Here is a 23,318-nt window from a genome sequence, read left to right on the forward strand (position 1 = left end):
CTCTCCTGTTTTCCCCCTTTGTAGCCTCAATTAAATTGGAGGCATAAGAGTCCCACTCTTATAACCTGTATATTGTTACTTACTGCTATAGTATAACAAATTACCCCAAAACTTAGTGGCATAAACAATAAACATTTATTATTGCTCACAGCTTCTCTGGGTCAGGAATTTGGGTGGCTTAGCTAGACAGTTCTGGCTCAGGGTCTCATGAGGTTCCAGTTAAGTTATCAGCTTGACTGAGGCTGGAGGATCACTTCTAACATGGTTCACTCCCATGGTGTGCAAATTGGTGCTGGTTGTTCATGCAAGGCCTCAATTCCTCTCCTTATGGAATTCTCCACAGGGCTGCTCAAGTGTTCTGATGACACAGTGGCTGGAGTCCCACGGAGTGAGCAATTCAAGAAATCAAGACGAATGCAACAACACTTGTTATGATCTAGCCTCAGAAGTCACACACTGTCACCTCTGATTCTTGATTAGCCATACCTACCAGCTCTGTTTCAACATGGAAGGGAACTATACAAGGGCATGAACACCAGGAATCAAGGATCATTAGCGAATATCTGGGAGGCTGCCTTCTACACCCTGTTACACTTGCAATGATCATTATCTCCTAAAACAAACTGAACAAAGTTCAAGTAAAGGAGAAACCATAAATTTAGATTGCTTTAAACAAAACTTCTTTGGGGATTTCTCAATTTTCAAAATTATGTATGTTATCTGGCCCTCTCTACATTTGATCCTCATCTACAAATGGGTCGAGGACTCTTCTTAAAGGAAGGCAGAGCCTATGCCTCATTTTCAGGGTTCTTTCTGGTTCTTGAATTTCTGATTTTACATAATAATCAGAAAATAAGGGTTTGTAAATATCTTTTAGAGTTGATATTTACACTAAGATTTATAATTCAACAAAAACATTCTAAGGTACATCATTATAAGAATCATCTCTGTTTTATTTATTCTACAGAATAATGATTTAAATTGAATACATTTGGGCACAGTAAATATTTGACATGAAAAGTAGTTGCATCAGAAGAGGCGTCAGAAAAATACCAACCCATCTGACACATAGTAACTAGAAAATATTTTTCTGTCTCATCATTTAAGTGTTACAAATCCTGAGAATGTTATACACTGAACAAACTAGGTACTACTACTTATAATTAAATCTTGCTTGCAAATCATCTGTTAAAAAAATGCTTTGAGGTACAAATCACCTATGTATTAAACATGAGTCTTTTACATTTTACAAAGAATTTAAACAAATATATCAAACAACTAAAGTTAAGTGGCTCTTAAAACAGCTATTAGTCAGGTTCAAGGACACACTGTTCCACAATTTCCCGTAGATTGGGGTTTTCCATTGCAGCTGCCACTCGCTCTTTGTCATTTATCTGCTTGTTGACTGCAAAACACAGATAAAAGTTAGCAGAGGAATTATGGCAATATATAGGGACAGACAAAAATCTTATGAGCCCATTAAAACAGAATTTAACCCCTTCATAGCTTAAAGCTGATTTTGGCTCATTTTTCGTAAGTTCTAGAAGGAAGGGAGACTTAGAGAAAAATCCATGGATCTTCATATAATAAAGGTATTGGCCTATATCTTCTGTCTATAATTTGCTAAAAGTGTTCTTAATGTAAGTGTTCAAAAGAGCAATGTCCATATTCTTTTCTAGACCTTCAATTTCAGTTTCAAGTACATAGCTTTCTGTCCTGCACCAAAGAAAAAAATCAAGCCTTCTTTAGAGTCAGGGTCCCTAGAGATGGATGTTCTTTAGAGATGTGCAGATTGGCTGATTGCTAAATCAGCCAATATTCACAAGGCCTGCTTCTGGTTCACCTGGAGTCCTACTGAAAAATTACTTTCTTGAAAAACCTAGATTTCCCCTCAAGGAAGAGCTAATAACTAATTTTGCAGTTTTTTGCAAATGACCTGTAGATACTTGGATAGTACAATAATGGTATCCAAGATGAAGTACTAGCTAAAGTTGTTTTTTAGTGAGTCAAGATTGACTTACTGTCTTCCTCTGTTGAGTGGGTTCCTTCAGAAATGTAGATTTCCAACTAGGAAAAAAAAATTAAAACCAAACATTTAGAATGCTCTGAGGTAACAAGTGAAATGGAATGCACAGTGGACTCAAGAGTCTAGGATGAAAGTCCAAATTCTATTCTTAGTTAGCATCAATGACTTAACTTAAAGACAAATCCTCTCAAAACAGAGAATGAAATTAGTAGGATTTTTAATTTTTAAATTTGCAGAAGGCCTGCAGGGGGTATCCCCATTAATTACTTTTTAAAATGAATACACACAAATAAAATTTCACACAAATGAGATCTCATATATATTTTACTCATGGATCTCTCTACCCTACTACACTCTATCTCTTCCTCCCAAATCAGTACCTAAAGTATCTAAACTTCCTCTCTGCCCCAAGCCCCAAGAAAACCATATTAATAAACCCAGTGTAGTTTCTTCCATATTTTTCTCCATACCTACATAATGGAATGTGGATTTTATACATACAGGTGCACACACACATGCCAAAGTTGGAAGTTTCTTTGCTTATTTTACAAAAATGGGATCACAAAATATAGTGTTCAGTATCCTCCTTTTCTCATTCACTATTATTTTGCTAAATTTACTCTCAAGTATCATATCGGTTAAACTAAACCTCTTGGCCCTGCTGCATGCCCTCAGATTAGCTAACCTCCAAGAACCAGAGCTTCTGAAACAAACACATAAAATTACTCCAAATTCTATGGCAAATAAAGCATGCTATATGATAAAGACATGCTTACTCTCCAGAAAATACTGGAGTGTATGAACCATTTCCTATAGTTATTTTATTACTAAGATAAATGTTTTTTAAGAGTGAAAAAAATCACTTTATTAGGGCTAAAAGAGACCCTAGAGATCATCTAGAACAGTTTTTTTTTTAAAAAACAAAACAATTTGGGGCACCTACGGGCTCAGTCGGTTAAGCATCTGACTCTTGACCTGAACTCAGATCATGACCTCAGGATTGTGAGATTGAGCCCAGTGCCGGGCTTGGGCGTGGAGCCTGCTTAAGAGTCTCTCTCCCTCTGCCCTTCCCCCCCCACCAAAAAAATACCATATGAATTCTGCTAGTGGCATAATACCAACTCTTGTTCCAGACAACAAAGCAACAGTTTAAAATCATTCTATACTCATTTACCTTGTTTTAAAATTATGCGTGACTCAAAAAACAAAACAAACAAAAAAAAATTATGCATGACTCAACTCTGAAAAATAGTTAAGTAAAAGGGAAAAGTCAAGCATTTACCCTGCTATTCCTGTATGAACTATACCTCAGGGAAACCACATAGTAAGTTTGGCACATTGAAGCCACAAAGACTTAAATTTGAGAGGTTACTTGTGGCCCTCTCTAAGTGGTTCTTCCTGTGTTTTAAATTTTTGCTCATGAAAATATGCTCAACATTATTAGCCATCAGAGAAACGGAAGTCAAAACCACAACTGAGTTATCACTTCAAATCCACTAGGATGGCTATAATGAAAAAAAATAGATAATATTAATAGAGAAATGCAAGTGAAGATGTGGAAAATTAGAACCCTCATATACTGCTGGTGGGAATGTAAAATGATAAAGCAGCTATGGAAAACAGTGTAGCAGTGCCTCAAAAAGCTAAATATAGTTAGCAAAAGATCTAGCAATCCCCCTCCTGGGTGGAGAAAAGATGAAAACAAACGAAAGCCTGTATGCTAATGTTCATAACAGCATTACTTATAATAGACAAAAAGTGGAAACAACCCAGATGTCCACCCAGTAATCAAAGGATAAATAAACTATGGTACATCCATACAGTGGAATCATATAAGGCAGCAAAAAGGAAGGAAATACTGGCACATGGTACAACATGGATGAATTCTGAAAATAATATTTTAATTGAAAGAGGCCAGTCTAAAAGACCACAAACTGTATGATTTCATTTAAATTAAACATTCAGAATAAGCAAATCTATAGAGATCAAAAGGAGACCTGTGGTTGCCTGGGGATAGGATAAGGCTTGGGGAAATGGATATGGGATTTCTTTCTGAGGTGATGAAAACGTTTTAAAACTGACAGTAGTCGGGCACCTACGTGGCTTAGTGAATTAAGCATCTGCCTTCAGCTCAGGTCAAGATCCCAGGATTCTGGGATCAAGCTCCACATCAGGGAGCAGGGAGCCTGCTTCTCCCTTTCTCTCTCCTGCATGCTTTCTCTCTCTCTCAAATAAATAAACAAAATCTTAAAAAAAAAAATAAAAAACTGATAGTGATGGTGGCACAACTCAGTGACTATACGAAAAACTATTAAATTGTACATTTTAAACAGGTGAATTGTATGAAATGTGAATTAAATCTCAATAAAGCTGTTAGAAAACAACAAAAACTTCCTTACCTTATGTTTAAATGGTAAACACCGCTGAAGTTTTACTCTTAAGCACAGCCCTGTAGAGGAAAAAAAATAAAAGGCCCCAATTACCTCTCTTCTTATTAGTTCTTGAAAAAGCATACAGCTGCGTGTAGGTGTCTCCTGCAATACAGTAGCTGGAAACAGCTTTGGCTCAGTCCAGCGTAGGTCTCCTTTGAACCAGGCACCATGCTAGCAACTTTAATACATTTAGTCTTACATATTCTTCACGATAATCCAGTGAGCCATGTATTACCAAACCCATTCTACAAACTATGAAACTAAGGTCATAATGTAACTTGCCCAAGGTCATTGAGCTAGTAAAGTGGCAGTTGGACCTAAAACCCAAGACCACTGCAAAGCCTAGGTCCTTTCTACTACATCAATTTACCTTAAAGCAAAAGTCAATTCACTCATTAAACTTCATGGAACACTCACAACAGGCCAGATCATGCAAAAATTGAAAACCAAGTAAGAGCCACTTAAAAAGGACCACAAGAAACTTCGCAAATTTGGAATCTTCTATGCCTGTGATATACAAGTAGAGTTGTTTCCCTAAAACAAGCTCCTCTAAAGCTCAGTTTACCCCAATGCCACATCACAGTTCAATATATAGATCTTTTTTCCCAGTTGAGACTTACAAGAGAAATTAAAACTGGGCTGGGAACAGATCCTCAGTGTGCCCATCTTTCATTTCTCCCCCACCTCAAAACAAGGAATGGATTTTTAACTAAATCTACACCCCTAGACACAGAAGATAATCAGACTGTTCTTATTATGCACACAAAGTGTTTCAGAGTACTTAGAGTCTAGAACACAGTAATTCCATAGTAAATGTTAGAGAACTCTGAAAACAATGTATAGTTTCTTTAAGAAGGCCTCCCATGGGATGCCTGGGTGGCTCAGTCAGTTAAATGTCTGCCTTTGACTCAGGTCATGATCTCAGGGTCCGGGGGTTGAGCCCTGTGTAGGGCTCTCTGCTCAGCAGGGAGTCTATTTCTCCCTCTCCCTCTGGCACGCCTTCTGCTTGTGCTTCCTCTCTCTCTCTCTCTCTCTGTATGTCAAATAAATAAAATCTTAAACACACACACACACACACACAAACACACACACAAGAGGGTCTCCCTGTAGATCTGTCCTAAAGCATATCTGGAGGGTTCTTCTCTTCCCTCTGCCTCCCACACTGCCTCTTTAATTTGTTACCTATGTATCATCTCAGCATCCTCATGTATTCTGCTCACTGTTGGTGTTTCACCCACATGGTAAATAATAACTGTTTCACAATTCACAAAGCACTTTTTTGAGCATCAATATCCTCAAGATAGGCAGTACAGCATTACTAAGACTACAATACTTTGGGTTCAAAAATGGCTCCACTACATACTAGCTATGGGATCCTGGGCAAGTTATTTAACCTCTCTTAAGCTTCAGTTTCCTTATGTGTAAAGCAAGTATTATAATATACCACTCAATATAGGATTGTTACAAGTAGTAAATAAATTGTTATGCAATGCGCGTAAAATAGTATTTGGTACATAAAAAGCATCTAATAAATATTAGCTATTACTATTGTATCATTTTCATTTTACAGCCAGGAACCAAGATAAGCGATCTGTTTGACATCACATAGCTAACAAGTGGACAGCTAGGAGTTAAACATAGACTCCAAATCCTATGCCCTTCATATTGGACCACACCTGCCTTCAGCTATTCTTATCAGAACTAAGTCAACACAGATAGCTACTAGCTGGTTTCCCTACCTTACCCACTCCCAGGGAAGACCCCTGGGAGTCTTCCTCATCTTTGCAATTACTTACCAGGATAACTATAACCAAGTGATGACCTAACCAGTCGGGGTGGAACGTATACTCAGGTTCCTTCCCCTGCTTCACACTACCTGCTCACAGGAAATGCCTCCCAGATCCCAGAAAGAGGGGTCTCTCTCTTTTTTAAAAAAAATATTTTATTTATTTATTCATGAGAGATACAGAGAGACAGGCAGAGATATGGGCAGAGGGAGAAGCAGGTTCCCTGCGGGGAGCCCAAAGCGGGACCCGATCCTAGAACCCCAGGATCACGCTCCAAGCCGAAGGAAGACATTCAACTGCTGAGCCACCCAGGTGTCCCAAGAGGGCTCTCTTTATTTAGTTTTCCACTCATGTTGATTGAACATGGTTACTACACTACTATACTAACTTCTAAATAGCCAAGGGTCTTAACCGAAACTATTAAAAGGACCTGACGAAACTTTGTTCAGGGAGTGGACAGATGTGAAGCAGCTACCATAACCAGATCTGGGCACCTCTTTTTTTTTTTTTTTTTTTTAAAGATTTTATTTATTTATTCATGAGAGACAGAGAGAGAGAGAGAGAGAAAGAGAGAGAGAAGGCAGAGACACAAGCAGATGGAGAAGCAGGCTCCCCTCAGGGAGCCCAATGTGGGACTCTATCCCAGGACTCCAGGATCACGCCCTAGGCCGAAGGCAGGCACTCAACTGCTGAGCCACCCAGGGATCCCCAGATCTGGGCGCCTTTAGAGTTACTTTTATTTCATGGGCTTTCTCAATCTTTGTCCACACACAGTTTTTCAATAATTACAATCATAATGCAAATGCAATTTAGCATTTCAATTTTTTTGATTACTTGACATTTTCAATAGAAATAAGAAATCCCATTTTACTGGTAGCATTTCCTTACTAATAGGTACTATAGTTTTTTCCAGGTTTCACTATTATAAATTTACTATAAATGTTTGTACATGTTACTGTTTTCTTCAATAGAATTATTTTAATTCCTATGTCAAAGAGTAGAAACCTCTTAATAAGGATTTGCCAATATGTACCCAGAGGCTTAAAACTACTTACACCATATGACCCAATAATTCCCATTAAAGGAATTTATCCTGAGGCAATAACTAGAGATATATGAAAATATTTATGTAGCCCCAGCCGAAGGCAGATGATCAACCACTGAGCCCTGCGTCCCAAAAAAGTTAATATTTAATGAAGAATAAAAACTATTCCTAAAAAAAAAAAAAACTATTCCTTATCAATTTTATTACCTAATCCTTATAACTGTGTTGATACTCTTATCTCTACTTTACAGATAAGGAAACTTGAGGCTCAGAAAGTCTAAGTAATTTGCCTAAAGCCACAAAGTGGCAGACCTGATAGAGATAGAATTTTAGCCCAAAGCACACATTCTTTTATGATAATTGATTTTTATTTTCTTCTTTACACTTTTGTGGAGTTTCCAGATTATTTTGTAATTTAAAAAAAACACAGGCTAAGTGTTACTTTTTGAAAAATCAAAAGAGCCTTTGCTAAAAGCTCTTAGAGTAATAGATCCCCTACTTAAGAACTCTTACATATCAAAGTATTTTAAGACACCCCCCTTCACATTAAGAGAGTAGCAGCACTTCCAATATCTAATGATTCAGAAACTGTCCAATAACAAAAAATAAGTATGCATTCAAAAATGCTTTCTCCCAGGACTCCTGGGTGGCTCAGTAGTTGAGTATCTGCCTTTGACTCAGGGTGTGATCCTGGAGTCCCTGCATGGAGCCTGCTTCTCCTTCTGCCTCTGTCTCTCTGTGTCTTTCGTGAATAAATAAAAAAGTCTTTAAAAAAAAAAAAAAATATGCGGGGCAACACCGGGTGGCTCAGCGGTTTAGCGCCACCTTCAGCCCAGGGCCTGATGCTGAAGACCTGGAATCGAGTCCCACATCGGGCTCCCTGCATGGAGCCTGCTTCTTCCTCTGCCTGTGTCTCTGCCTCTCTCTCTCTCTCTCTCTGTGTCTCTCATGAATAAATAAAATATTTTTAAAATAATAATAAATAAATAATAAATTTTTTAAAAATGCTTTTTTGGGATGCCTGGGTGGTTGAACGTCTGCCTTGGGATTGGGGTCCTGGGATCAAGTCCCACATTGAGCTCCCTGCGAGGAGCCTGCTTCTCCCCTCTGCCTATGTCTCTGCCTCTCTCTCTGTGTCTCTCATGAATAAATAAATAAATCTTTAAAAAACTGCTTTTTTTAGTATGGAGTATTAATATCCACAATATTATTGGGGCTCCTGATTGGCTCACTCAGTTAAGTGGCCAACTCTTGATTTCAGTTCAGGTCATGATCTCAGGGTCCTAGGATCAAGCCCTATGTCGGGCTCTGTGCTCAGTGGGGAGTCAATTTGAGATTCTCTCCCTCTGTCCCTCCCCCAGCTCGTGTTCTCTCTCTCTCTCTCTCTCTCAAATAAATAAATAAATAAATAAATAAATAAATCTTAAAGAAAAAAATAACTACAAGATGATGTATGGATTCATGGACCCTCTAGTGCCTCAATATATGGCCTCTATGCTGGAAATCACTAATGGGGATCCCAGAGCAACAAGTGAGAAGAGAAAGACAGAAATTGTTGTAACAATGGAAGCAATAATAAAACATTAATCTTTTCAGTCCATTTTATAAACTTATCTATTTTTTTAAAGATTTTATTTACTTATTCATGAGAGACATAGAAAGAGAGGCAGAGACATGGGCAGAGGGAGAAACAGGCTCCCTATAGGGTGCCCGATGCAGAACTCGATCCCAGGACCCTAGACTCACAACCTGAGCCAAAGGCAGATGCTCAACTACTGAGTCACTCAGGTGCCCCTAAACTTATCTATTTTTAAATAGATAATATATTCCCATGGTTCCAAAACTTAAAAATATAAAAAGGTATATAGTAAAGCCTTCCTCCCACCCTGTCCCCAACCTGCCCAGTTGCTACTACCACTCCTATCTACTCCCATCACAGTTATTCATTTCTTAGGTATTCTTTACACATATACAATCAAAATACAAATTTGCTTTTGCCTTTTTTTATACAAATGTAGTAATATTACACTTGCTTTTATCTATTTTATTTATTTTTCTTTCTTAACAGTATGTCATAAATATCTCTCCATACCAGTACATGGAGAGCTTCATTTTTCATAGCTATGTAGTATTCCACTGTTAATATATATCATCCTTGATTATTTCAGCAATCCTCTACTGATGAACATTTGGTTTGAAATACACTTCATCTTCTTTATTTTTATTTATTTATTTTTTTAGAGGAGGGAAGAGGGGTAGAAGGAGGGGAAGAGAGAGAATCTTAAGGAAGTTCTATACCCACCACAGAGCCCAAGCAGGGCTCAATCCTATGACCCTGAGATCACAACCTGAGCCGAAATTAAGTTGGATGCTTAACTGACTGAGCCACGCTGGTGCTCCTCCTTTATCTTCTTTATAACAAAGTATATATTCAAAGACATCTCTTGCATATCTTACTGCTAACTACTCCAAAATATTGGGAATGCAGCCTCTCAATAGAAAACTACCTCAAAAATACGCTCTCAAATAAAAAACTTAAAAAAAAAAAAACAAAATACTCTCCCACTAGGACTTATGCCCATACTGCACTGAAGCCAATACAGCAGCGAAAGGTGATGGCAGTAGTGCTAGTCTGACAGCATCCACTCCAATCTCCAGAACAGGAGGAGAGGACTGGTCCACACCCACTCTCTTAATTGTAGGCATGTACAGGGAAGAGAAACAGAATGTATAACTAAAGAAGATAACACATTTGGAGTCAGGAAACCTGCGCTTGAGCCTCAGCTACATCATTTCCTGCCTATATGATTCTGAGCAAGTCACTTAAACTCTCTCAGTCTCAGTTTCCTCATCTGGAAAATTCTCTCATAGGCTGTGAGGGCTACAAAAGATATACATCTGAAAAGACTCTGTGAACTATAAAGTATAAACATGATGCTAATTGTTATTTTGGGTCAAAATCAGTAAAATAATTTAGAATTAAAATATATTTATAGGGATCCCTGGGTGGCGCAGCGGTTTGGCGCCTGCCTTTGGCCCAGGGCGCGATCCTGGAGACCCGGGATCGAATCCCACGTCGGGCTCCCGGTGCATGGAGCCTGCTTCTCCCTCTGCCTGTGTCTCTGTGCCTCTCTCTCTCTCTGTGACTATCATAAATAAATAAAAATTAAAAATATATATATATATATATATTTATATATAAAACCTTACCAATAAGGGTTGCCAAAGAGCAGTGAGGTACTGTTGGTGTGAACCTGATAATAACCAAATAGTCTTCTTCATTTATTTCCTGAACCTCCACACTACTTTCCGTCACCACTTCCAGTTCTTCTAAAGTATTGGGCTTCTCTGGGTCCCGGATAGTTCGAATCAAATCTAAAGAATCATTGGAGACAAGGTATTATGTTAAAACATGAATATTCTAAATAAGGATGACTTTGCTAGTCCTAATCCAAACATTGACTTCTTCTTTTTAACCAAAGATTACAGTAACTCCCCGTATTTCTGACAGAAATTTCCATGACCAGTTTCCTTTTGAGAAAAATGTTTTCTTGGTTTATTATTAGATCATGACCAGTTTCTTGGATCCAACATTGCAGAGAGAATATAAGAATGAGGAAAGTGTCACAGAAGCTCAAGGAGAAGAAATAACCTTTAGCTTGGGAGAATATGGTACACAGAATTTATGAAAGTGGAATCTGAATCAAGCCTTTAAAAATGGGTGACATTTCAATATTTGATATTTAAGGTAAAGGAAATTAAAGGAAAAGAAGTTTAGGAGTGCCTGGCTGGCTCAGTTGGTAGGGTATGCAACTCTTGATCTTGGGGTCATGAGTTTGATTCCCACATTGGGCATAGGGAGTACTTAAAACATTTTTAATTAAAAAAAAAAAAAGTTTAGTCTCCTAGGAACCCAGCATAAATGAGGATATAAGAGTTTGGGCCAGACCATCAAGGATTTTTTACAGTCAGCCACAGGCAATAGGGAATCCTCAAGAGGCTACTCTGAACAAGGGAGTAATGTGGACAGCATTGCACTGTCAGCTGGTAACTCATCCACTAGCTGGTAAACTCAGAACTAAAAGCAGAGCCAGAGATACCAGCTGAAAATGCTAGGCCCAAAATAGGCACATGATAATAGTAATGGAGAGGAGGGGACAGATGGAGAAGTAATTTCAGCAGCAGAATCAACAGAATTTGACAGTTCTTTGGATGTAGAAGACGAGGAAAGGGAAAAAGGAGGATGATAGATTTTTTCTGTTTGGGAGAACACTGACAGAATGGAAAAAAAAAAAAAAACCTGAAGAACACAAGAAAGTTGGATGGGGGCTGGGGAAACTGGGTTCAATTTTATACATAATGATTTGGAGGTGCTTAAGGCGCAACCCAATGGGATATTCCAGCAAATACTGAACAGTGATGTAAAGTTTAAGAGAGCACCAAAGCTAGACACATGAAAAGATGCTCAACATCACTCACCATTAGGGAAATGCAAATCAAAACTACAATGAGTAACATCTCACACCTGTCAGAATGGCTAAAGTCAAAAAACACAAGAAACAAGGCAAGGACGGAGTGTTGGCAAGGATGTGGAGGAAAAGAAACCCTGTGCATGGTTGGTGGGAAAGCAAACTGATGCAGCCACTCTGGAAAACAGTACAGAGGTCTTCAAAAAGTTAAAAATAGAGCTACTCTATGATCCAGTAATCACACTACTGGGTATTTACCCAAAAAATACAAAAACACGAATTCAAAGGGATATATCCATGACTTTTAGCAGTAGCAGTATTATTTGTAGCAGTATTATTTACAATAGCCAAGAGATGGAAGCAGCCCAAGTAGCCATCGATTGATGAATGAATATAGCTGATATATATATATGAATATTATTCAGCCAAAAAAGAAAGAATGAGGTCTTGCCACTTGCAAGGACATGAACAGAACCAGACAGCATAATGCTAAGTGAAATAAGTCAGTCAAAGACAAATACCATATCCAAATATCACTTGTACAAGTTCACCTGTAGGTGGAATTTAAGAAACAAAACAAATGAACAAAGGGAAAAAAGAGACAGACAAACCAACAAATGAATTTTAACTATAGAGAACAAACTGATGGTTATCACAGGAGAGGCGGATGGGGGAATAGGTGAACTAGATGAAGGGTTTTAAGTGTACACTTACCATAATGAGCACTAAGTAATGTATAGAATTGTTAAATCATTATATTGGACACCTGAAACTAAACTGAAACTTTAACGGAATTAAAATTTTAAAAAATAGATAAAAAGAGAGAGTACCAAAGCTAGAGTGGTTGTTGAATCCCTGAGATTTGTAAAGAATGAGCAAAACAGTAGTTTTCGACCTTGGGTGAACAATGGAATCATCAGGACTGCTTTAAAAACTGATGTCTAGGGGTCCCTGGGTGGCGCAGCGGTTTGGCGCCTGCCTTTGGCCCAGGGCGTGATCCTGGAGACCAGGGATCGAATCCCACGTCGGGCTCCCGGTGCATGGAGCCTGCTTCTCCCTCTGCCTGTGTCTCTGCCCCTCTCTCTCTCTCTCTCTCTCTCTCTCTCTCTGTGACTATCATAAATAAATAAAAATTAAAAAAAAAAACTGATGTCTAAACCCAACCCCCAAAGATCTTGATTTAATTGATTCCTAGTAGGGACTGGGCATTGAGCTTTTTAAAAAATTCTTCAGGTTGCTCTTATGGGCAGCTCAATCTCAGAACCACTAATGTAAAAGGAGAGACCCAAGGATAGATTGATGGAAAGCACCTAACTTAGGGATCAGAAGGAGAAAGAAAAGCCAGAAGCAGAGATGGAGGTGTGGGGATATTAATAACATTAAATGCAGCAGAAAAATCCAAGTTGATGAGAGCTGAAATGAGTCTTTGGATTTGTCACCCAGAAAATTACCTGTAAGAAAGCAGTTTCAGTAGAGAGATGAAGGCAGAAGCCAGCTTGCAAATGCGGAAGTAAGCAGGAACTGAAAATGCAGTCCTAGGCTCTGGCAAGGAAGGGAGAGGGCAAAGGATGGATAACGGATTTAGACAAAGCTAGAACAATGATGACAAGGGTAAGGGAAACTGAAACATGTTTTAGAGCCCAAAGGGAAAGATCAAATAGAGGAAGTAAGAGTGAAAATATAGGAGGGAGGATGGGGGACTGGCAAAATAAGCAGAAGGGAATGAGACCAAGGATGTGGGAGCCTGGGTCGTCCCCCTTAGAGAGGACAAGATTTCCTTCCTCCTCTGAGGTTGTAGAAAAAGATGGGAAAGGGGAAACAACAGAGAAATGGGGAGGTAGAAAGGAGAGCACAGGGAGTTCACACAGGATGGGCATGATGTCTTAAGCCTAAGGTTTTGTTCTATTACCGATAGCACCCCTGTAAACAGAAATGCTACTAGGAGAAACAAGTCAAGCTCCACCTTCTCCTCCAACAACTAACTCCTAGGCTTATCACTTGATTAGCCACAGAATTTGAAAATGAAGACAGGAAAAAAAAAAAAAAAAGACAAAGCTGCTTCTTCACAAGGCTCTGTCACCCACGAGGCTCAGAGAAACACAGCTTTTAAAAAAGAAATGTGTTGCCCCTCATTTTAGGCATTTTCTCTTTAAGGCTCATTCACACAAGCTGCATTATACACTTTATATGCTACCTAAAGCTGAAATTAAGTCTCATCCCTTATTAAACTTCTCTGGTTTTCTATTGATTTGAGAGATCTGGATTTATTTCTTTAGAAAGAAAGCAATGTTGCTCTTCTCACATTACTCCCCTGATGAAAATTCTCCTATAGCTCTGCACTGACATACTTTATACATTTACACCTTCAGTATCCAATCCTGACCTGGTATCTAAAACATTTTTTTTTTAATCACATTTCCACTCTTTAACCACAAACTCTATCCTGGGGCCCCGCCATTCCCTAACACGTTGTCATCTCCATACTTTTGCTTCCTTCTCTCTGCTTAGTACACTTTCTACCCCCCTTATATCCAGAGCCTACTTACGCTTCAAGGCCTAACTCAAGTGACTCCTCCATAAAGTCTTTCCAGATCCCCGACTCAGAGATTACTATCTCACCTTCCTCTGAATTTCCGGATTTCTTTTTCAGGTTGATGGACTTCTACTACATAAAATTGTTTTAAAAAGTACATTTCTGCATGTATAGGTCTCCACCGGTATTAAACTTTAGGACAAGAATCATCCCCCTTCCAAAGCTGTATCCCCCAAGTGCCCTTCTGTCCTGAGGTGCTATAGACAGAAGTCTGATAGGACAGGAATATGTCAGTTTTGTAGAGATCATTACACTCATAATCATCTAGCTGGGGTTAGGTCCCGCCTCTAGCAAGAGAGGAGTAAGTTAGATTGGCTCCAAAGGTCTTTTCTAACCCTGGCCTCCTTCTACTGGCCCATAATCCTTCCCCACATTTTATTTGTATTCTTATAGTTAGATCTTTCACCCTCAGTCAGCAGGAATCACTGAACATTAGTTAGAGCCAGTCTTTTTAGCCTTCAAAAACAGTACTACACAAGTCCAAAAACAAGGAGTCATAAGGCAATTGTGAAATGGTGTAAAGTGCACGAAATTTGGAATCAGAAGACACGGGCTTTGGTTTTTGCTTTTTCTTTACTGGCAGAGTGACCTCTGGGTGGTTGCTTGGCCATTCTAACCTTCTGTTTCCTCATGTGTACAATGAAGATGGTCCCAGGGGTTTAAAAAAAAATACGTGACTCTGTGTGTGTGTGTGTGTGTGTGTGTGTGTGTATTCGTTTATGCACTCCAGGCTTGGCAGTGATAAGAAACTATAAAGTCTAGGCCGGGGTACGGGAAACCCATTTTGTCCTCTTCTCTCGGGGGCTTTTGGAGGGGGAGAATCCTCTTTTTTTTTTTTTTTCCCAAGAGAGCGGCTGTGACCTTAGGCCAGTCCCCAGCAGTGCTCTCGGTGGTGGCAGAAGGAATGCGAGTCTAGGGGCTAGGGACCACAAGGGAGGAGACAAGCAGTGCCATCAGGCCAGCTCTGCTTCCTAACCAAGCACCCTAACCGCCTGCTCTGCCCAGAAGTCCTGACAAGGTCAGAAGGGCGTAAGGCCGTCAAGGGAAATGAAGTGATTAAGACCTCCAGCCTCGGCTAACGCCAGGTTTAGGAAGAGCCCAGGTCTTAGATCCACATTCCTGCGTGACTCAGGACCCCGGAGAAAAGGCTTCCCAGGCTTCGGACGAGACCCAGCAAAAACCGGTCTCCACCCCCAGCCCTCTGGTGAGGCTCCCGTTACCCCCCATCTCCACGTACAACGCCAAACGCTGCCCTGGGTAAAATTAATTACCATAAACCTCTAGCGCTTTCTCTTCCATGATCCGGGGCTGCCGGGCAGCTCCCCGCTCAAAGAGGCCGGAGAGCCACAGTACTCTGCTCAGCGTCCAGGAGAGCAGCCCGGACACCCGCTCCATCCTCATGCTCCGCCATCCCTGGCGACTGTCCCACCCGAGCCACCGTCTCTCAGCAGCGGGCCTCGCAATTTATCAACTTCCTGGTCTTCAAAAGGGCCGAGACAAGCCTAAAGATCCCGGGGAGCAGAAGATAGGCGGGACCTGACGGAGCAGCGCGGAGGACCTAGGGAAGGGCCCCGCAAAGACTACAAGCCCCAGCATGCTTTGCTCAGTTTTGGCGGGACAAGGCGGGGAGAATTCCTTTCAGCACGTGAGGTGCATTGCGTGCTGGGACGTATGGGACAGAGATGTATTCTGGGATTTGTAGTCTAGGTCGGGGAAGAGGCGATAGGTAACTGTTACCTGCCACTGTTTGCCTCATTCAGCGCCCCCGATGAGCTGAAAATGAATCCTCAAGAGGTAGGGGAAAGGAGATCTTGATTTCTTTTGCTGGAGGAGCGTGTACAAAGAGTCTACGGTTACTTCTCTGAGGGAGCCGCTTCTTACTTCCTAGTCACGCCGGAAGTGAGTTTCCGTTGCCGTGAAACGGAAGGTGTTGGGAGTCCAATGATGTTGATTAGGTGATTAGGTGCCGGGCCGGGGAGGGCTTTTTGATTTTTCCCGTTTCAGAGGAACGGAGGTCGGCACAATTCCCCAACGGCCACCTGAAGATCCTGCCATTCGCCTTCAGAGACAACTTAGAATGAAAGAGCTCTCCCTGGGCCCAGCATATCCAGTAGTGACATACTGCAAATAGATCATCATCCTAAAAAGAATGTCTTAAGTCCTCTGGTGGTCGTGGCTGTGATGAATGCCAGGAACAAGGTGGATGATGTTAGTTTTACCTACCCCTCCCTCCGAGTCTCAAACGTTTATTGGGCACTTACTTTCCCAGACGTGGTGTATTTATAGACGCCGAGAATACAAAGATAGGAGGCGGCCTCTGCCCTCCAACAGTTCATAGACCTGGGAGGGAGCCAATCCCTGAAGTTGAGTGATTTGCGATTAGAAACAAACCAGACTTTGCTACCAAATGCCATCTCTATTGAGAAGGATCATTTTGCAGAATTACCCCCATGCTAACATATCCCGTTTATCTTTATAAAGTTTTGTTTATTGTCTGGCTGATTTAGACTTTAGGCTCACCAGGTTAACAAGGGAATAGTTTACGCCCCAGGGAAATTGTGTTCAGGGTTTTAAGAATTTCCCTGCCATCTGTCCCACTCCACTCCACGGCAACTAAGAGGATATAACACCGACTTACTTGTAGCCAAATTTAGGACGCCGAGATGTCCCCTGCTCTGAGGCCTCCCTGCATCTCCAAGCGTAACTGATACCCTCTTTCACTGCGCCCAGAGCAGATTACAGCACCGAACACCGTTGCATTTGTTCATTTAACGTGTGTGTCTCCATCAAGTGCCTCGTGGGTCAGGAGCTTCTTTATTTCTGTATTTCCAACGCAAACAGTAGGTGCTTAATATATGTTTCTTGAATGAACTAATAACTAGATGTTGTCCAAAGAATAAAGTGAATGAAACTTTACCGCCGCCTTTTGGAAAGACCTCAATCAAAACCACTTACTGAATCTCAATGAGAGAGCACCGTGCGTGGCATAGGTAGGGGGCACGTAGAGGAGCTTTCAGACTCCTTATTCGAACGACATCTTAAGAAGGCTGTTGGCAAACGCTCTCCGGAACACAAAGGGCCCTAGGAATCTGAGCCGCCGCTACCTCGCTGGCTCCTCCTTTTGTGCCCCCCTCCCCGCCCCGGCCCTCGCGCAGTTGGTTAAGATCTCAACGTCACGATGCGGGGCGGGGGATTGGATGGGTAGGAGCGTTGGGCCGGCCGGCCCCGCCCGCCGCGGCCAGGCCCCGCCCCCCTAAGCCCCGCCCCGTGCGTCCCGCGGGGTTGGTCACGACCATCCCGCTCCTCGTTCCTCTGGAACGTTTTGCTCGCGGCGCTGTCTGTCTATAAAGTTGTTGTTGCGGCTTCCGCCGCGGGTGGAGGAAGATGGCGTCGGGTGGTGGTGGCTGTAGCGCTTCGGAGAGGCTCCCTCCGCCTTTCCCCGGCCTGGAGCCGGAGTCCGAAGGGGCGGCCGGGGGGTCAGAACCCGAGGCGGGGGACAGCGACACCGAGGGGGAGGATATTTTCACCGGCGCCGCGGCGGCCGTGAGTTCGCACCCTTCGGGGCAGCCGGTGGGCGGGCGGGCGCCCCAAAAGGGAAGAGGCTAAGCGGGGGTCGAGGAAGCTGGGCAGAGTGGGCCCGCCGAGACCCTGCGATGGTAACGGTAGTCGTGGCTTGGGGCCCTTAATGAGTGCCAAGACGCTAGGGGCCTGACTTCCAGATCCCGGAGGCGGACAGCGAGGAGCGAGGAGGGGTGTGGTGGCTTCTCCACCGAGGTCCCTGACAGCGAAGAGACGTCCAGGCCCAGGCCGGCACTTGGCCCTGCCGTGTGGTGACCCTAAGGACCCACGAGGCTGTTTTGTGGTCGTTTCCCGCCGGCCTGATTTAATAGGTCAAGATAAGGGGATGGGGTGCAGACTTTTCTTTCCCTAACCTTACTGCTCCGAGGATGAAATAGTGTTATCTGGAGTGGCTCAGGACAGACCCGCCCACAAATCCTTTCATTAGCTCAGAACTTCCCGTTAATTACCAAGGGCCCATTCTGGATCTAGTTTATAGGGGCTAAATGGACTCCTCTGATCTCTAAGGAAAATCCTGACAAGTCAGTTGGAAAAAAAAAAAAAAGGCCCTGCCAGATAAGTCACTGCATAGACAGCAAGCTTTGTCCCTTTTAAAGGGATATATTAAAGGGCCTGAGTACCTCCGTGGGATTCAGTCTCTCCATGTGAGGAGGCAGTGGTGCTTCCCTTAGTAATATCCAGTTTTCTAAGAAGAGGTGTTGGGAAAAACTGATCTTTATGTGTGGAATGTGGAGATCAGTTATCAGTTCTGGAACCATTGGAGACGTTTGGGTCTGTTTTATAAGAATACTGACTCATACCACTTGGTACACTTCGTTCCAGGTTGAAAACTTCAGTGCTAGGTCTGGGAATTTATGTACTATCTTGGATAATACTTCTCTTTGTAGTAGCTATTCAGTGTATAAGTGACTAAATAAAACAGCTTTAAATTCTTTATGCAGCATGTGTCTGAAAAAGTTTGAGGCTTGCTTCATTTATGTCAGAGTTTAAGTGTCTAGGAAATCTCTTGAGTGACATCTTTAGAATTTTCCCTCTACTGTATCAGGGAACTGAATTGGTAATCCCAGCTCAAAAAGTACTTGTTGATGCTAATATAACCGCTTAAACTGTCTAATGAAGTCTCTGTCATTCTAAGAAATAACTCTTGCTGCAAATTTAGTTTTTCCATATCATTTACAACAAATTCTTGGTCTTTTCCTTTGGTAATTCTCCCATAAGCCATGGAGAGAGGAGGTACTGTTAATAACTACCGAGGTGGTAGATATTTCAGACCAAATATCTGAAAACAGAAACTCTGACATTGAAAGTGACTGGTCAAGTAAGCAAATGATGATTTATTTTCCAAAAAGGGCCCTGAAAGGGTGAGGAGTTGTTTTCTAAAAGAAGTTGAAGAGGCTGTGACTTGACTGATCCTAGATTATTTACAAAGGCATCAATACTTTTCTCTTACAAGACTGTGTGAAAGTACTTTGCCTCATTTCCAACCAAAGAGAGGAGGAAGCAGTCAGGATGAGCTTGTTCTACCACAGAAAGCATAATGATTTTGAGTTAGATTTTGATCCAGGAAAATTGAGTTGCTGCCAAAATTAAAATGCCACCTGTAAGCCATTTCTTGAGCTGCCTGTTTTGATGTTAATCTTCAGGAAGACAAGACTCCAAGATTTTTCACTAGTTACACTGTGAGTTTCTTGTTAAAAAGCCATTAAATAAAAAAAATAAAAATAAAAAAGCCATTAAATACATTACATCCCCATAAACGTTTTAGTTGTGAGTCAACGTGAGAAGATAGGGGATTGCAGTGCTTCTCTATCTTAAGGAATAACATTGAAGAATAAAACAAAAGTGGGCTTTGAAGGCTGAGTTAAATCCATCCAGGTTCTGTTACTTGGGCAAGGTACTTAATTATTCTTTTTTTTTTTAATTTTTTTTTGGTACTTAATTATTCTGTATGATTTCCTCATCTGTAAAATGTGAATAAAAATAGAATTTACACCTACCATTATTGTGCTCATTAAATTCGAGTATCTGTGAAATACTTGTGAAACAAGTGTTGTAAACTGTAATCACTCTAAGAATCAAAAAAAAAAAAAAAAAAAAAAACTGAGAGAATCTAATAATGGGCCAGAAAAGTTATATTTGTTAACTCTAGAAATGGATAATATATCAAAATCAAGCTAGTGATAAGATTGATTTGATTAATTGAAAATCATCAAAGTAGGCACTTAATGACTTCAGTAGCATCTTATTGAACCTTCATATTGTGTTTTGTTGGGGGTTGGAGACGGAGGGGTATTAAAAATTGGGAAGCTGAGGCCTGTAAAATTTAAAATAATTTATGGTATGCATGTAATTTCCTGGACATTGATGTAACAGCTGCTGTTCTTAATCATCCCATCTGTTCTCTTTTAGGGCCCAAGAGGCTTTGTTAATAATAAAAAGTCTGATTTATAATTTTAAAAAAGCAATCCATAATAAACATTTCAGAATCAAGTACATGAATGGGATAAATGGGAGTTAAAAGTTATTAAAACAAATCTGAAAGCATTGCCTTAAGATTGAAAACCAGCTGAGAAATATCTTAAGATGATTCTCAAGATACTTAAGACCTTATCTTCTTTCTGCTTCTTACTTTGTGGGCCTATATATAAAAAAGTCTAAAATTCTAAATGTATTATCTGAATCTTTGATTGGACCTAAATCTAGATATATATCTTTTTAGTTAAAACTCTCTTAATTCTGGGATAGGATTCATTTTTCCCCTTAATAAAATGAGAGAGCCATTTTTTTGGTCCTCCTAAAACTTAAAATTATGTTAAAAAGACTTTCTTTTTAGCAGTATGCACACATATTTTTGCATCTCATTTGACTTCAGTGGTCTTACTTGCATATTTCTAAAACTGAATAGTAGAGTTGAAGCAAGTTCTTTATTTGCCTTCCCAGGAATTCTTATATGCCCATCTCTTTTTAGCAGTATGCCAGGACCACAATTAGATATGCCCTCTAAATGAAAGAGAACTGCAGATGCTACAAGGAAGGAGGAAAACATAGATAAATGATAACCTCACTTCAGATTTTGGCCAATTCTGGTAACTACTACTTCCAGTAATCTGTCAGACCAATTAGAATTGTTTCTCATTGCTCTTAATCTTGAATTGAAACTGTAGTAATTACAGAAATGGCTAGAAAAAATAAAATAGGGGGGCACCTAGGTAGCACAGTTGGTTAAGTGTCCAACTCTTGATCTCAAGGTTGTAAGTTCAGGCCCCATTTCGGGTTCCATACCTAGCCTGGAGATGACTTAAATTTTTAAAAAAATAAATAAGTAATAAAATAGGGTAAAGAAGAAATAGGAGACTTGAAAAGTCATAGATTGAAAAATTAGTTCTTGATTAATCAAGTCTTATTTACATATCATCACTGGTGTTTAAGACAAAAGAATAGTAAACTTTTATTGGTATTCCGAAGTCATGGATATCAAGTGGCTTCTGATTGACAGTGATCTATAAACTATATAGTTTAACTATATAAACTATAAACAGGGAATTATATAAATGTAAGTTATGTTTAACATTTAGACAGGAAAGGACATGTTATTTTTAGACTACAGCCTACATCCTGATCAATATAACATGTATCCTGAGGAAGAATAAATCAGGGTTTTTTTTTTATTGTGGTATAAAACATGTAAGAAAATTTACCATCATTAACCTTTTTAATTGTACTGTTCAGTAGTGTTAAGTATACTCACATTTTTTTTTAAAGATTTTATTTATTTATTCATAGAAACAGAGAGAAAGGCAGAGACACAGGCAGTGGGAGAAGCAGGCACCACACAGAGAGCCCGACGTGGGACTCGATCCCGGGTCTCCAGGATCACGCCCCGGGCTGCGGGCGGCGCTAAACCGCTGCGCCACCGTGGCTGCCCAGTATACTCACATTTTTATGCAACAGATCTCCAGAACTTTTTCATCTTGCAATTCTGAAACTCAATACCCAATAAATAACAGCCCCCTTTTTTCCCCTCCCCCAAATTCCTGGTTCATTCTGCTTCCTGTTTCTGCGAATTTAACTGCTTTAGATGACCTCATATAAGTGGGATCATGCAGTATTTGTCCTTTTGTATCTGGCACAATGTCCTCAAAGTTCTTCCATGTTCTAGTATTCATCAGAATTTCCTTCCCTTTTAGAGCTGCATAATATTTCATTGTATGTATATACCATATTTTGTTTATCCATTCATTCCTCAGTGGACGTTTGGGTTGCTTCTACCTCTTGGCTCTTATGAATAGTGCTGCCATGAACACAGGTGTGTAAATATCTTTTCAAGACCCTTCTTTCAGTTCTTTTAGATATATACCCAGAAGTGGGATTGCTGGATCATGTTATCGTTCTATTTTTAATTTTTTGAGGAATCTCCCTACTGTTTTTTTGCAATATTTTACAGTCCTAAGACCAGTTTATTTCCTCTGTGTGTTTATAGGATAACTTCTTTAGATCTATACAGAATTTGGTAATTTTATTGAAAGCCTTCAGGAGATTGATAGTTTAGCTAGCTAATGTTTTAGTTCTGTACTGCAAATGCATGGTGGCTGTTCCCAAAGATACAGCATGTCCTCAGTAAGATTTTTGATAACATCCCTTCTCTATCCTTAATCAGACTTACAAAAGTTTATCTATGTAACTATTTTTAAATTATTTACTGCTTAGTTTTTTTAGTTAATGATATATAGGTATACATGTTCCTTTAGTGTGTGGTATTTTCTATAGGCACTTGTCTCAAGGACTTGTTTTTGGAGCTAATGTCACATCAGGTGGTCTGATCTGATCTTACAAGATTAGTAGTTTGGCACCTGAGTGGCTCGGTCAGTTAAGTGTCTTTGGCTCAGGTCATAATCTCAGGGTCCTAGGATCAAGCCCTGCTTTGTGTTGGGCTCCCTGCTCAGCAGGGAGTCTGCTTTACCTTCTCCCTCAGTTCTCCTCATGTGTGCACTCTCTCTCAAACAAATAAAATCTTAAAAAAAAAAAAAGACCAGTAGTTGAAATTCCACATTTTTCACACAGGTCTGATACATATGTTCTTGAAAAAGCAACTGGTGTTATACTCCAGGATTGATTTTAATGCTCAGTTCAGATTGTAAACAAGTTTGATTTCTAATAAGTGTAGATTTTCCTGAAGTTATATAATCATTAATTTCTCGATCATAGAATTATACTAGCACATAACCTAGCTTTTAAGGTTAGGCGGGAATTGCTAACAAATGTAGTTATAAAGCACTTTTGGAGGTAGAGGCATGAGAGAAGACTTTTAAAGATGATTAATAAGAATTCAGCTTAAAATTTTATTTAATATTAGAGTTTGGGGCTAATGGTCAAAGCAATAAAGGTTG

The 23,318-nt window shown here is 40.3% G+C and overlaps 2 protein-coding genes across 4 annotated transcripts in view; one reads left to right on the forward strand and one right to left on the reverse strand.

Moving 5' to 3' along the window:
* Positions 1–112: 112 nt before the first annotated feature.
* CIAO2A (cytosolic iron-sulfur assembly component 2A) lies at positions 113–15,947 on the reverse strand. Its single transcript, XM_072809060.1, has 5 exons — positions 15,624–15,947; positions 10,501–10,665; positions 4,426–4,475; positions 2,022–2,067; positions 113–1,405 (listed from the first exon to the last, which is right to left on the reverse strand). The coding sequence occupies exons 1-5, from the start codon at positions 15,751–15,753 to the stop codon at positions 1,308–1,310; spliced, it is 489 nt and encodes a 162-aa protein (XP_072665161.1). The 5' UTR covers positions 15,754–15,947; the 3' UTR covers positions 113–1,307.
* Positions 15,948–15,992: 45 nt separating this feature from the next.
* Positions 15,993–23,318, forward strand: part of SNX1 (sorting nexin 1) — a 40,364-nt gene continuing 33,038 nt past the window's right edge. Inside the window, exon 1 of one of the 3 annotated variants that reach the window (XM_072809052.1) lies at positions 15,993–16,146. In XM_072809052.1, coding sequence (XP_072665153.1) covers positions 16,132–16,146 — 15 coding nt within the window. In that variant the 5' untranslated portion in view covers positions 15,993–16,131. Of the gene's footprint in view, positions 16,147–16,518; positions 16,552–17,685; positions 17,896–23,318 lie in introns of those variants that run through there. The other 2 variants (XM_072809051.1, XM_072809050.1) reach the window with 2 other exon arrangements.

The sequence above is a fragment of the Canis lupus genome, chromosome 32 (assembly GCF_048164855.1).
Source record: "Canis lupus baileyi chromosome 32, mCanLup2.hap1, whole genome shotgun sequence".
NCBI lineage: Eukaryota > Metazoa > Chordata > Mammalia > Carnivora > Canidae > Canis > Canis lupus.